Source organism: Chelmon rostratus, chromosome 9, assembly GCF_017976325.1.
Source record: "Chelmon rostratus isolate fCheRos1 chromosome 9, fCheRos1.pri, whole genome shotgun sequence".
Lineage (NCBI taxonomy): Eukaryota > Metazoa > Chordata > Actinopteri > Chaetodontiformes > Chaetodontidae > Chelmon > Chelmon rostratus.
In genome coordinates, this window is record NC_055666.1 from 13,020,714 (window position 1) to 13,034,157 (window position 13,444).

General features: G+C 42.6%; 2 protein-coding genes across 2 annotated transcripts; both read right to left on the minus strand.

The window, feature by feature from the left end:
- Positions 1-1,069: 1,069 nt before the first annotated feature.
- LOC121611864 (C-X-C motif chemokine 10-like) lies at positions 1,070-2,357 on the minus strand. The gene is made up of 4 exons (XM_041944578.1): positions 2,139-2,357; positions 1,844-1,964; positions 1,525-1,602; positions 1,070-1,393 (listed from the first exon to the last, which is right to left on the minus strand). Exons 1-4 carry the CDS (start codon positions 2,200-2,202, stop codon positions 1,315-1,317), a joined length of 342 nt encoding a protein of 113 aa, XP_041800512.1. The 5' UTR covers positions 2,203-2,357; the 3' UTR covers positions 1,070-1,314.
- Positions 2,358-8,198: 5,841 nt separating this feature from the next.
- On the minus strand, positions 8,199-10,508 carry si:dkeyp-72g9.4. Its single transcript, XM_041944664.1, has 2 exons — positions 10,370-10,508; positions 8,199-9,311 (listed from the first exon to the last, which is right to left on the minus strand). Exon 2 carries the CDS (start codon positions 9,307-9,309, stop codon positions 8,545-8,547), a length of 765 nt encoding a protein of 254 aa, XP_041800598.1. The 5' UTR covers positions 9,310-9,311; positions 10,370-10,508; the 3' UTR covers positions 8,199-8,544.
- Between the last annotated feature and the right edge of the window lie 2,936 nt (positions 10,509-13,444).

Genomic DNA, 13,444 nt, shown 5'->3' on the forward strand with positions numbered 1-13,444 from the left:
GAGCCTCATAGAGATACACGGCTGCCTGTAGTATTCCTATAATATTCCTCTAGTATTTCTATGATCATTCAGTGGCTTCTGCTGCTGAAACTACACCCCCAAAGCAGTTAGTGTTAAGCTTAGTTTGGGGCTTTGGGCCATCCCCTTTGTTAAAAATGGACAAATCTCCGTCTGCCTGTAGTGATCCGTCCTTCCCATCCGGTCCAAAGGAATCACATGTTGTCTGTCATGGAAATATTGAAACATGAAAGTGAGCGAGATAAATGATATGAAATAAATAATATTAAATTATTAAATTAGTCATAGTATTGCTGGACACTTTCATCAAAGCTGCTGACAGTCCTGATTGTCTGCAGGACGTTCGGTGATGTAGTTTACAGCACCTGAAGGAGTGTGAATACAGTTTATTTGATGTTTGACTCATTAGCAATCAATAACTGAAGTTCATATGTAAAACAGTAATTAACACTCAAGATTTAGAAGGAATTGAAAGGAGTGTTTCAATATTTGTGTGCATATTTTCAGAAGTGCATTAACTTAATTGTTTGATTCCTAGGACTTCACTTTGAAGGAACTTAATCTGCTCATCCGAATACAGCAAATGTGAATTTGAAACTGAAACACAGCTGGGAGACAGAGATTTGCCCAACAGATGATATCAACTGTCCAACTTTTGTGTCCACATGTTGATGCGTGGCTGTGATCGTCCATTCCCTGACTGCTATAACACATCTCCTTCAGTACGTGCTGCACCCACTGCGATAAAACACGCACAGCATGGTCACGGTGAGCCGAGGACTGCCCCCCATCATCACCCTGTCTGCCAGATGATACAGGCCTGCTGACACAGAATAACCTGCAGCAGCTGACTGATTGTGAAGAGGGTCTCTGACCTACCTCTTTGTTAAGTCCTCTTCCACTAAAAACATGAGGATCTGAAGGTTAGGACTCACTGACTGATATATTTTCATGAGATATATTTCTTGCATTGGCAGCCCTGAACCACAAGGTGGCACTGTTGATGTAGGACTACAGTGTAAGGCTTGGAACACAGAACAATCACTCAATGTTTCCTTGATTTTTTTTATTATAAAAAACAAAAATGCATAAAAACTTGGTTTACATACACACATAAGCCTCTTTATAAAAACAAGTCGAAGGAAAGAAAAGATATACTAAGTGCACATCAGTATAAATAGGTGATAAATAGACAAAAAAGTTTCATTCGTTTCACATTTACATTCGTTGAAGGTGCTTTTGTTGGGGGTCAGAGGTCATACGAGCTCTTTGTTGATCCAGGCACTAAAGAGAGAGTCAGATGCGGGCTGTGCTGGAGCTGCCTGGGGTGGAGCTGAAGTCAGCGGGTCTGGGTGTGGAGGTTCTCTGTCTGCCGCTGAAATGCCAACAACACAAGAAGGACACACATTAGAGACATTATACCCGTGAGGAACTGAAAGGTCTGTGTATCCTGAAGATGAGGCTCGGTTTCATGGCTGTATATGTATATTCTGTTTATATACTCACATGATGTTGACCAGGACATTTTTCATTGCTTTCATCCTGGGGTTCAGGCAATAGCGATAGCCGTTGTTGTTGGTGACACTGTTGAAATGAACAGAAGAGGTTTAGCACGGGTGAAAGAGGCAGGTGGACTGACAACTACACATGATTTGAGAAAAATGGATTAAAATGCCATTCTGGGTATAATGTTGCCATGTTTGCTTAGGAACATTCACGAATCAGCACAAACAGCAGTTTGCAGCAGCTAATTTTGTAATTATAGCACATTATTGCATGAACACCCTACATTCCCAGAAATCTGAAAGAGTTTCGTATGTCTTACACAATCTCCACTTTGTCACAGAAGATGGTTGCCGGGTAGATCTGGATGTCCTTTATTTCATCCTTTGAGCCGACAGCGTTCCTGACACGCCGACACAGACACTGCTGTCCTGTTTCGTTGTCTGGAGGTAAGAACAAGGGAAAAAAATTAATTTCATTCAAATCTTTTTGACTGGACAGATTTCTGCTCACAGCTACCAAAACACACGAAAACAGGTCTTTCTTTCACCCTCAACAAGATGGACCTCATGCTGTCTCTGTTAGAGTTCCTCATAAAGAAACATATGAAAACTTACGTTGGGCTTGGGAGATGCAGAACATGACAGCCAGGAGCAGAAACACTTTCATGATGCTGGACATTGTTGAGATCCTCTTTGGTCAAGATGACACAAGCGCGAGAAAAAAGAAAGCCTTCGTTGTGGTGAAGATGACAGGCAGGAGCTGTGCGAGGTGCAGCCAGAGAGGTTTGCTGTGAAGCAGAGTGTGTTGACAGAAGGTAGCTGTGATGATTAGAGGACGAGGGTCGTTAAATACTCTCTTCAGGCACATACATCATCCTTCCTGTGACCAAGGGAATTTTCTAAGACTGGAAAGTGAAACCTCGCAAAAAACCACAAGACACACTCACTCATTCCACCCACCCCCCCACCTCACCTCACCTCCTGCCATCAAAATAGGATAATAATTTAACCTGATTTCAAATTTTAAGAGTACATTTAAATATTTTGTAAAAACAGTCGTGTAACTTGTTGGTTAAACAGTTAAATGTTTCCATCAAACTTGTGCTTCCACTGTTTGCGTAAACTGTCATGTGACTTACAACAAATCGGACATGTGTCTCATTGCTGAGCTGAGTCGGGTTAACTGAACATTAATACACGGGGCTCACACAGTTATCTCGTCTAAGACAATCAAAGCAATCAGGCAGACACGACCGAGCTGAGTATGTGCTCTGGTGACAATAAAATACCATGTTAAAGAAAAAAAAGGGTCACACTGAATCTCTCTTTTGGCATATTGTTAAATCCCCAGACTCCCCTAGAGTTGGAAAAAATGATTTAAATACGTGGTCTTTTGTATGTTTTCAACACAAAACGTGGGCCGGTGAGCGTTGCCGCGTCATGTTCTGTTTATACCCGCGGTTAACACCTTTAACGTCTGCAGCACAGAGTCAAAGGCGTGAGTGCTCATGAGCACAATTCATGTCTTTCCACTCGCCGCGTGATAGTCACACTGTCATGACACTGTGTAAAAGTAATCTAATTAAACGCCTTTATCTGATCTGATTCTGTAGTTACTTCACATTGACACCACCAGCGCATTGACACAGACACTGCATGCACTTAGCACACTTTCCACCTGTACACATGTATAAGCATACTGTATATGTGTATGCATGTAAGCAACTGTGTATGTTGTTTAGTGTAATTTTTTAAATTGTTTAATGTATTCTGTTCTGATGTGTGTGCATGTTCTCTGTATGTGTAGCATGAAGGGCCCTGTGCAGTAAAGTAACAGCAAAATGAGCTTTGACATCCTGACAGATCTCACATGCTCTCCTACGGTCACGGTTTGAAAGGGAAATGCTTGGTTTCATCAGAAAGGATATTCAAAAAGCTAGTTTCACTTTTATGTCCTCTTTCACTTTTTGGACGACGCAAAATCCCATCACAGCTTTTTCTTTTCCTTCAGTGTTTTTGCTATCCTTCTCTTTTCCTCTGTATTTAGGTCACACATTTGGAGGCTGAAGTGCAAGAACACGGACATTGTGCTGGGAATCTTACTCTCCTGTAATTTGTTAGAAATATGAGGGAACGCATGAGCATTAATAACAGGGAACACACAAGCATTCAAAAGAATGATAAAAGACCCTGAAGGCAAAAGATGGTGACTGCTATATTGTCTTCGTATTTAAAAAAATATGGCCGGCTCTGTCTAAGTAGTTTATGAACACCCATATTTCTGTATGACCCATAATTAATACACCAGTGAATGTAGTAATTATGAAGAGAGCTAAGGAGGAAGTCAGGTGACGAGTACACATATGGATGAGGTGGGATTAATGGAAGACTCAAACAAACATGGGATATTCCCCCAGTAGACCACCGTCTGTGTCCCGTGTGAAATAGAAAGCCAGCGTTGACATATTTTAACTGACATAATGTAGTTAAGTTACGCCACCTACCTAACAGCAAGTTAATTCATTTCACTCATCTTGATCTTTTCATAACCTAACCAAGCTGTTTTGGTGCCTAAACCGAAGAAAACTGCATTCGTTGCTCAGTGTTACCCAAGTAATGACCACAGCAATGACTGTGCAATGAAGGTCCTGTACGATGAAGTATGAAAAATGTCAACTTTCAGTACTTTCACGCTTGTTCTCACTTACCTGTAATAGTTTCTAGTGATGCAGAGTGTTCCGGTTTAACTTGACCAGGTTTTGGGATTCAGCATGTATCTCAGTTGGGGTGAGGGCAGAAGAGACTGATACTTCAGTACCTGGACAAATAAAACTAAAACTATCTGAGTCGCTGGAAACCACCGCAGGTCAGAGTTAAGATATGTCATTTTCTAATCTGGGAGAAACAACCTTTTATTTTTAACAGTCCACAGGGTTTTGTCAGTGTTTTGTGGGCAAGTGGGAGCATAAAATCCTACACACTGTCTAAAAAATCATCACATTTCTCAGGTGTTAACCCTGATGAACCTCTAACCGTCTTCATGTCTGGACTTAAAAATTGGTTCTGAATAAAACTTGCATTTTTCCTCTTTCTGTTCCACCAAAACCTCCCTAAAATACAGGAAGAGCTGTCAGAATTCTTTAGAAATGTGTCAGAACGGAGCTGTGCTAATCTGAGACACGGGGTCTTCCCTGATAATAAAGAGCAGTGAAAGGGACTTTCGTTTATTTCCGCATCCGACCAAACAACAGCGGTCAGGTGGTCAGCAAGTCTGTCTTCTCCTAAACTGCTGTCACAAAACACAGCTTTTAACACAAATTAAATCAATCACAACACACACACAGAAATGCGGGCGTAGAAAAGCGTGAGTCATAGCAGGAGCTCTGGTTGACTTATAATCAGATTCAGTGCGGTTTGCAGCGAGCCACCTGCCCCCTCTGCTGAACTCCATTTTCATTCTGACAGACAGACTGCTCTTAGCGAGCCTGAATATTTTATATTTCCCTGCAGTTAATATTTCATGAGTTTTAGTTATTGGGGAGCGTGCAGTGCACCAGCTCTCACTGGTAAGGCACAGCTTGTTCCTCTCTGGCAGGCACAGTAACAAAATGAGGTGACTCCTCTGCTGTCCAGCCTTCAGTGGCAGCTCACATACTGTATGACCAGCACGGTTCATGGAAAACTGCAGGTCGCCCTACTGGCTGTGTGGGGGGTGAATGTTGGTTTGGGTATGTAGGGGATTGCCAGCCACAGCTATCTTTAATAATTCATGTTTCCTTTTTGTGAGGCAGTGCTCTTTACAAAAAGCCAATACCGCACGCTGTGACCTTGTGTAGGAATGAGCCGACAGGAACTAATAACGTCAGCAGAGTCTCCTTCCTCTGCAGACTTTGAGTGAACATCCTCACGCGGTTGCACTTCTCATTTCATTTAAAAGTCATTAGTAAGAGTAACAGAAAAGCCATGATGAAATTCGAAGAGATAAATGTGAGAAAAAAAAAGAAGAAGCTAGATTGACAACATCAGTGGTGGAAGCCGTACTTGGATCCTGTACTTAAGTTTAAGCACCAATACAGCAATGTGAAAGTGCTCCATTACAAGTAGTCTTCAATTTAAACTCCTACTTAAGTCAAAGTACCAAAATGTGCTATATAAACAGAGAAAATAACCATTCTGCAGGGTCCTGACAGTGGTACAATATTACACGATTACATTGTTAATACTGGTGCATCTATTCTTAAGCAGCATCTGCTGTCGCTGCGTGAGGTTGTTTAACCACTTTAACTGCAGTTAGTTTAGTCCAGTGGTTCGCAGCTGGAGGGTCACAGTATGAATCTGGGGGATCACAACATGTATTTTTTGGACTTTTATCTCAGCTTTTAATGATTTTAGGGGACTTTTCTCCTTTTTGTGCATCAGAGTTATTTCAATGAAACCATCACAATCGCCCTTTGATGGAACTGCTGATAACTCACTGGACTCTTCAATGCAGCCATTGGTGCCTCAAGTGGACACAGATTTTTGGTGAGGGGCCCGCAAGCCAAAAACAAACAAACAAACAAACAAAAAAACTGGGAACCACTGCTTTAGTCTTGAACTATCTGTTTTGGTTTTTGAGCTTAGCATATCTTTTTCTTAATATAAAACCTAAATTTGTTAAAAAGTTAAGAGTAACAGTTGTCATATAAAAAATCAAGTAGCATTACATGGAAAGTGCAGCACAATAACTGGTCCACTTCATCTCTTGTCTGTGATGGCCACACAGGGCTGCATACAAACCCTGACTGGTAAAATCTACACAAAGTGGGAAGAGCCTGTTTACTGTATTATACATACAAGTCAATTAGATGCTTGTTTGGACTTCTTCATGCACAAACAACTCTGTTTTGTAAGTGACCCATTGCCTCAGGCGGCTGCACACAGGGAGCAGACACTGCTGAGTAGATGGTGAAGGTCAAAAGGGGACACTTTGGTTTCATTTGATGTTTTCAGGACTGTTTCTTTGTGTGGTTCCCAAGGGTGGTTGGTTCTCTCTGCAGCATAATCGAGACAATTCCTTGTTTGTTAAAAGCCCCATGTTATTCAGCTTTCCAGTTATTTTTTAAATATATTGAAACTGGAGATAAGAATGATGTTTTGAGTTTTTTTTTTTAAAGCCAAGTCATCCAAGATTAGGACAGCTGCTTTATTTTGTCTGAAACAGCCCACAGAAAGACAAATTATCTCTCTGATTTCTCTCGCATAAGTGTCAGGTTAGTATTAAAATAGGTCTCGCCTTTCGTCTGGGTGTGCTGAGGTAAGTGTGAAAGCAAAGGCAGAGCGGAGAGTCGCTATGGCTGCATGAGAGTCTGCGAGAGTTTCCAGCCCCTAAATGATGATTTTCATGTGAAAGCAATGGTGGTTTTCACTTCCTGTAACCACCAGTGTGGGGTACATCTCCCACTTTGTTTGCTCCAGTTAATGCCCACACTAATCAGCTTCTTACTCATTATTTGAATTAATAATTAGACTAGGCCCACTTTATTTAGTAATTGTTTAGTAATAAGTACCCGAAAAACCAGGAAGTGCAAACCACATGATTCAAAATTACATTTAATTACCTGCAAGAATAAGAATGTTGTTTAGTCTTCTTCTTCTTAAGAAGAATAATGTTTGATTGTAAATGTTTTTTACAAAACAGCATTTGGTTTACAGTGCTCATAGAATAGAAAATTTGTATTCAAAACAGCAACAACAGCAGCATTGCTTTCCAGAACCAGCGTCCCTGTGACTCTGGATAATCCCCTGAACAAGCTGTCAACTGTTTTTAAAGGGACCATAAAAGAGACAACTCCACTCAAGACTATTGACAGTGTTTGGAGGATATTGTCTCTGGAAAGACACACTGCTGTCGAGGTTTACAATTTTTTAATGAGCACAAACAAAATTTGATTACAATACACTGTACTGGGGAGCTCAGGGCATCTCAGAGGCACACATATCAAAACCTGGTCAAATAAAACCAAAAATGACTTGATACCTGAAACAATTCTTTTCATCACAATTTGGACACATTGACACTTTTACAATGACCCCTGATGTGCCAGTTTGAAATAAAATGTGTATTGTCCATGGTGTATCAGAGATATGATGTGATAAAATGTGTAACTGCTTATGTTTCCACAGAGGTGAATGACACAAGCCCGCCCTCTAGTGTTCAAGATTCAAAACTACATCCAGGGATTGCTTTGTGTTATTGAAGTGTCTGCTGGCTGAGCCTACTCACATGAAATCTGTTCTCATCAATCACAGCCAAATGTTTTTTTCTGTCCCCTGTCTTTTCTGTCTGATCCGCTGCTCTTTCTCATATCAACATGTATTCATGTGCATCAGTAACTTCACTCAGCAGCTCATTATCATAGAATTTATCTGCTTTTGACTGTGACATGCAGGCGATGCAGGCGCAGCACGGCAGCGACAGATGACCCCGCAGTCCTGTGTGTTTAGGTACAGCTGCGTCGCCTTCGCTCAGCCTGTGTTTCTCCACACTTGTGTTTACCCGAGCAGGATCCCACGACAGTTACCATAGAAACTCCAGCGCCTGACACCAGCAGAGTGGGGTTCATTTTCCAAGGATTTGCACATGCAAGAGAACACAGATCATGGCCGGAAAAAAACCAGGACGTTTGGTTGAGAGTATCAAAAGAATTTTTAATTGAGTCGTTCTTAGTTCACAAACCACTTGAAGGTAAAAAAGATTTTGCAGATTTGTCTATTTTTTTATGATTTTGTATGATCACCAGCATACATCAAGCATAGGTAGTAAGTAATGACATTGATATTACATTACAGATGGACAGTCGTGGCAATAGCTACTTGCCTCTGCATGTTTTTTAATGTGTATTTAATCATGTCCCTTTAATATATCAGCTTAGTACACATCTACATATCTCCTAACGTCAATGTCTCATGCACTGACAGAAAAAGATTAGGATACTTTATTGAGGGATGTCTGCTATCACAACGCCTGTCCATTTGCACCCTATATCTCAGCAATGGTGGGCAGCATGCAGGCTCGCACACGCGTCTCCCTCCACGCCGACCTGCAGTCGGAGATCCATTGGGAGATGAGGGATTGTTTGACGGTTGGATTCTCTCTCTCCCCCTCTGCTCCTGTGTCTGTTGGCCCCCCTCTCCCTCTGGCCTCCAGCCTGGTCAGGCTGTGCTTTGGGGAGACGTTTGGAACAGAAGTGTCAGCGCTGGTGTGTAACTCGGGGCAGCTGCTCTTGCGTCGGCGTGGGAGGTCAGGACCTGAAGCACAGGGGATGCTGTGAGCTCTGGGGCGAGCCTGGCCCTCCCAGATGCTCCCGTGTTGCCTTATGAACCTTCCTTCGGCAAATGCCCTCCTCACACCTCCCGAGACGTTGTTCTGGTGTCCATAAAGATACTCCAGTGGGTCAGAGTTGCCAAACTTGAGCTCGCCATCCAGTTCTTTCTCCTCTCCCAGCTGCACGTTGCTGGCATGCGCCTCCTCCATGGAGCTGAATTCAAAGGTGCCTGATGGAGTCCCACTGAGCTGTGACAGCCGCATCCTCTGGTGCACAGCGTCCAGCTGCCGAGTGGGGAAGGTGGGGTGGGCCAGGTGGCAGATGGAGAGGAAGTAGTCCTCTGAGGAGACAGCCTGGCCGTGGCCGGCGATGTGGAGTGTGTTGGCCTCATTCAAATCCCTCACCGTCTCTTCTGTGCCCTCTCTGATTGTGGGCAGCAGGAGCCTTCTCTTGGACAGCAGTCTGGACCGCGGCCGCATGGCTGACAGAAAGGCAAGGAGGAAGGAGGTCATGTTTAGAGCCAAAATCTGTCAAATGTCTGGGAACATGCAGACAGTGTGCAAAAGCCTCAGGAAAGCCATTTTCTACTGTATGTCTTCAGTTTTACAGTAAATTCACTGTATATTTTGAGTTTTTTCTTGCAAAACCAGATTTTAGCACATTAACTAGATGTGGTAATAGCAGTCGAATATGATTGGCTGGCTGAAATGATGATGTCATCTGACCAGGTGTAATAAAGGTTTTGGCTGCCAGGTTCAGCTTCATAAGGAAACAATTAACATCACCACATTTCATTCCCGATAGCTTGTGGCTGAGGATGTAATAACACAGTGTACTCATGCACTGTATAGTGTCAGATAACACATATCTTGAAACACACTGTTTGTTTCCAGCCCTTTATGCAAATACCTCATCTGACGAATGTGTTTTTCCCTTGATATGATTTTCCTGTTGCATATGAGGGACATTGTTCACATGACAGATAACTGTTAGTCGCCTGTAGCCTTTCAAAACACAAGCGTGTTTTTGCCCCTGAATCAATCAAATGTAATTCACATGAGAGCCTTCCTCTCCACCTCTTGACTCTCCTCTTCCCCTTTTCAGACACCATACCTTGCTTATTTTGGAGTGGCAGTGCAAACAGCCCAAAATACAAACAATCCCAGCAAAGGAGCAGCAAGAGGCAACATAAATAGGTGCCTATTTCAAATGCCACCTCAGTCATGTAGAGCCACAGAATGTGTCAGCTTATATTTTCTTATGTAACCCCCATATTGTTATAACCCTGAGTGTAGCCCACAATATATTTTGGTCTGGACCTCCGTGCCAAAAATAGTGCCAGCCAAACCAAAATGCCAGCCTCTCCCAGTTTCTTCCAAGGTGTAACCATTGCTAAATTTAGACCACACCTTCAGTATACAGCGGCTAAAAATGGTTCCACAGCAGCAGCGGCACAGAATAGGCACCCTGTGTGTACTCACCTCTTGCATTTTCAGTAATTATGTAAGGCTTTTCTGCACAATTTGCTTCCCCACTCACCTTTGTCTTTGTATCCAGTTGTTTTTTTCCCCTTCTTTTCTCTGCTCTTGTAATCTCAAATATCAGTCTGCAGCCTTTTTTTGCAGCTTTTTAATTCAGGATGCTGTGTCTCCAGCCAGTGATGCTGCTTCTCCTTCTCTGTGGCTCCTACTGTCTCTGACCAGAGGCAGCGGTAGAATGCAGATTTATCTCCTCCTCACATCCCTCCTCCTCCTCCCCTCTTCCCTCTCTCTCTCTCTCTCTCTCCCTAGCTTACTTTTGGTTTGCCCTCCTTCCCTGGTTCTAAAAATAGACACACCATCCATTTCCTCGGCCCCGGCTCTGTCATTGGCCGACTGTATTGATGGAGAGAGAAAAACAGAGGCAGAGGGAGGAGAGAGAGAGGACGGAGGGATGGATGGAGAAAGTGGGGTGATGAGAGAGAGGAAAATAAAAGAGAAAAACAGAGACAGGAAAGGAGATGGAGGTTTATTTTTGCTCTGCTTTTTTCAAGACGTGCTATTTCTAAAACTGACTGTAAGTGAACACAGTCACCCCTGTAATTTTGGAGAATCTACCAAAATATATGATGCTTTCTGACAAGAAATCTACATACTGCAGAGCTGCTGTAATCATGTTGGACTTTTGCTGTGTGACACACGTAATGTGCATCAAATCCGGCGGGCATGTGACAGCTTTGCACATGTTTACTTCTGTGTGAGTGCATGTGTGTTTGTGGACAACACACAGCTGCAATCACAGGACCGCTGACCTGAAGAAGCCTCAACAATCTCCCTCTGTTGAATGAATTCCTCGTTCACGAATCACACATTTAAAACATGCACGCCACGTTTGAACCTGTAGGATCTTTCACAAGCTGTTTCTTCACTCTGTAGGCGACTGAAATGCGCTTCATTATGAAGACGCTGTCATGTCACACTCACTGAATATCTGGGACGTATTTTGAAGCACTGAATTATAAAGCAGATATTTTAGCCTCAAACAAGCATTTCAGCTTGTATTAAAGTGGAAAATTTGAATAAGAGAGCCTAATTTTAGATTTGGGGCAGACGTGTGAGACAGTTAGATGGATGTCCTCTGGGCAGCTTTGTGGTAATATTGTCTATTTGTGCCTCGCTTCACTGCAAAGATTTGACAGTAAAAATAGTTGCATGGAGGCAAAGCTTTTTTACCTCCCATGCGCAGATTCTGATTACTGTTCAAAACTGATTTGACGGCACTCATGGCCGAAGCTGTTTTGAGGGCACGTGACGTTGTGTGAGATTCAGGCTTCTGTGGTAAAATCAGTCATGAGGGTGTAAACAAAAAAAAAAAAAAAAAAAAAAAAAGCATAGTTGTAATAATTCATTTCACGGGGCTCAATTTGACAAACGTGATCTCTGCAGAACACACACAGGAAATTTGATTTAACAATCAGCATTTGTTGAGATGATTGTGAAGTTGGACTCGACTGTAACATTTCAGAAAAGTAACTGGGGAATTTTTTCCAATAGAAGTTAGTTCAGTGCAGTAAAATACAGTCAGGAGCCATTTCTGTTATCAGTTATCAGTTAATACCTGTTAAAACACGTTCTGGATATCATCTAGATATTCCTGGTAACGATATTTCCCACAAGCACTGGACAACTATAAATGCGCATGTTTATTTCAATATACTTATAATTGTGACACATTCATTATCAATATTTACGTGGTGAATGTAATAAGCAGGATCACAGGACTGCTCACCAGAGGATTTACACACAGGAACATCCTGCTTCTGACCCTTCAGTCAACAAGCTGCCCCTGTGCCTGGGGGAAAAGGCTTTGCACGTGTGTGTGTGTGAGTGTGTCTGTCTGTCGGGCCAGCATGATCCCTGATGAGTCAGATGAGTCACATCTTCTTTGCATCCAGCCTATAAAAAGAATCTGGGCTTTTTATGGATCTGTAATGGACTAGTCACAAGGAACTAAATTAGCCTCAAAGCCACACAAACACACACACATGCTCACATCGGCACGTGGCGTCGCTCAGTCAAACTCTGGACAGACTCTCGGGCACCACACTGGCTGCATTCATCAGTTGCATTCTGCTAATGACAAACACCAGGCACAACACGAGACCACCAGGCCGCGCTTCCTAACAACATGGCGGGATGTGAATTTATGACAGAAACAACAAGCACGTGATTAAACAGCAGCTACGATGGCATTTCTATTTGATGCCCTGTGTGTGTTTACAGGGAAGTAGCTGTCTTATCAGCAGGCATATTAAAGAATGGGTCCAGCTGCTTTTTGATGGCTCTCATCCCGGAGCCTGCAGACAGTGTGTGTGAGTAGTGTGTGTGCTGTAGGAAGAAAATTAGCCTCTGTGAAGTCAGACTGTTGGACCACTGCATTCAAACTGAGGAGGATTCGCATAATACCAACTTTCAGCCAAACCAGTGGAAAAGAAGACAAGATAGATAGACATGAATGAATGAATAATGAATTGTAAATAATTATGAATGTATAATACATAATAGTGACAGCTCTGTTCTGTTCAAGTGTGCAATAAGCCATCACAGTGTGACAGTGAGCCAGCATGCAAAACGCCTGGACCCTGAAACTGATCTGAACATCATCATCATCATTCTTTTCCTACATGTCAAAAGATCCTCCATGAGAACAGCTGACTGTTCTGTCACTGCCATGAAATCAAGATTTAGAGCTCTTCCAGCTCTTCAAATGTGATGTTTTATCTTTACTTACAACAGCATGTGTCGATCATTTTGAGCGGTTTATCCTGGTGACACACCATGTCAGCATCGTATTTCCACAACACTGTAAGAGGGAAAACATGCAGAAAACAGATTTTGGAAAAGGTGTATTTTTTGTGCAAAAAGACAAAAGGAGGGTTAAACAGCTCCAGCCCTGTTCAAGTGAGCCTCTTCTCTGTTTTCAACCTCTTGTTCTCATCCACTCATGGGTTCAAAAGTAATTAGATTGATACAGGAGGATGCTTATGTGTTACGGCTGATAAAAGCTTCAGTGTGCAGGTGTAGAGAGAGGCGGGCACTTTGAGTTGAAGGGTGGATAAATGGGAAGGCTTTCATT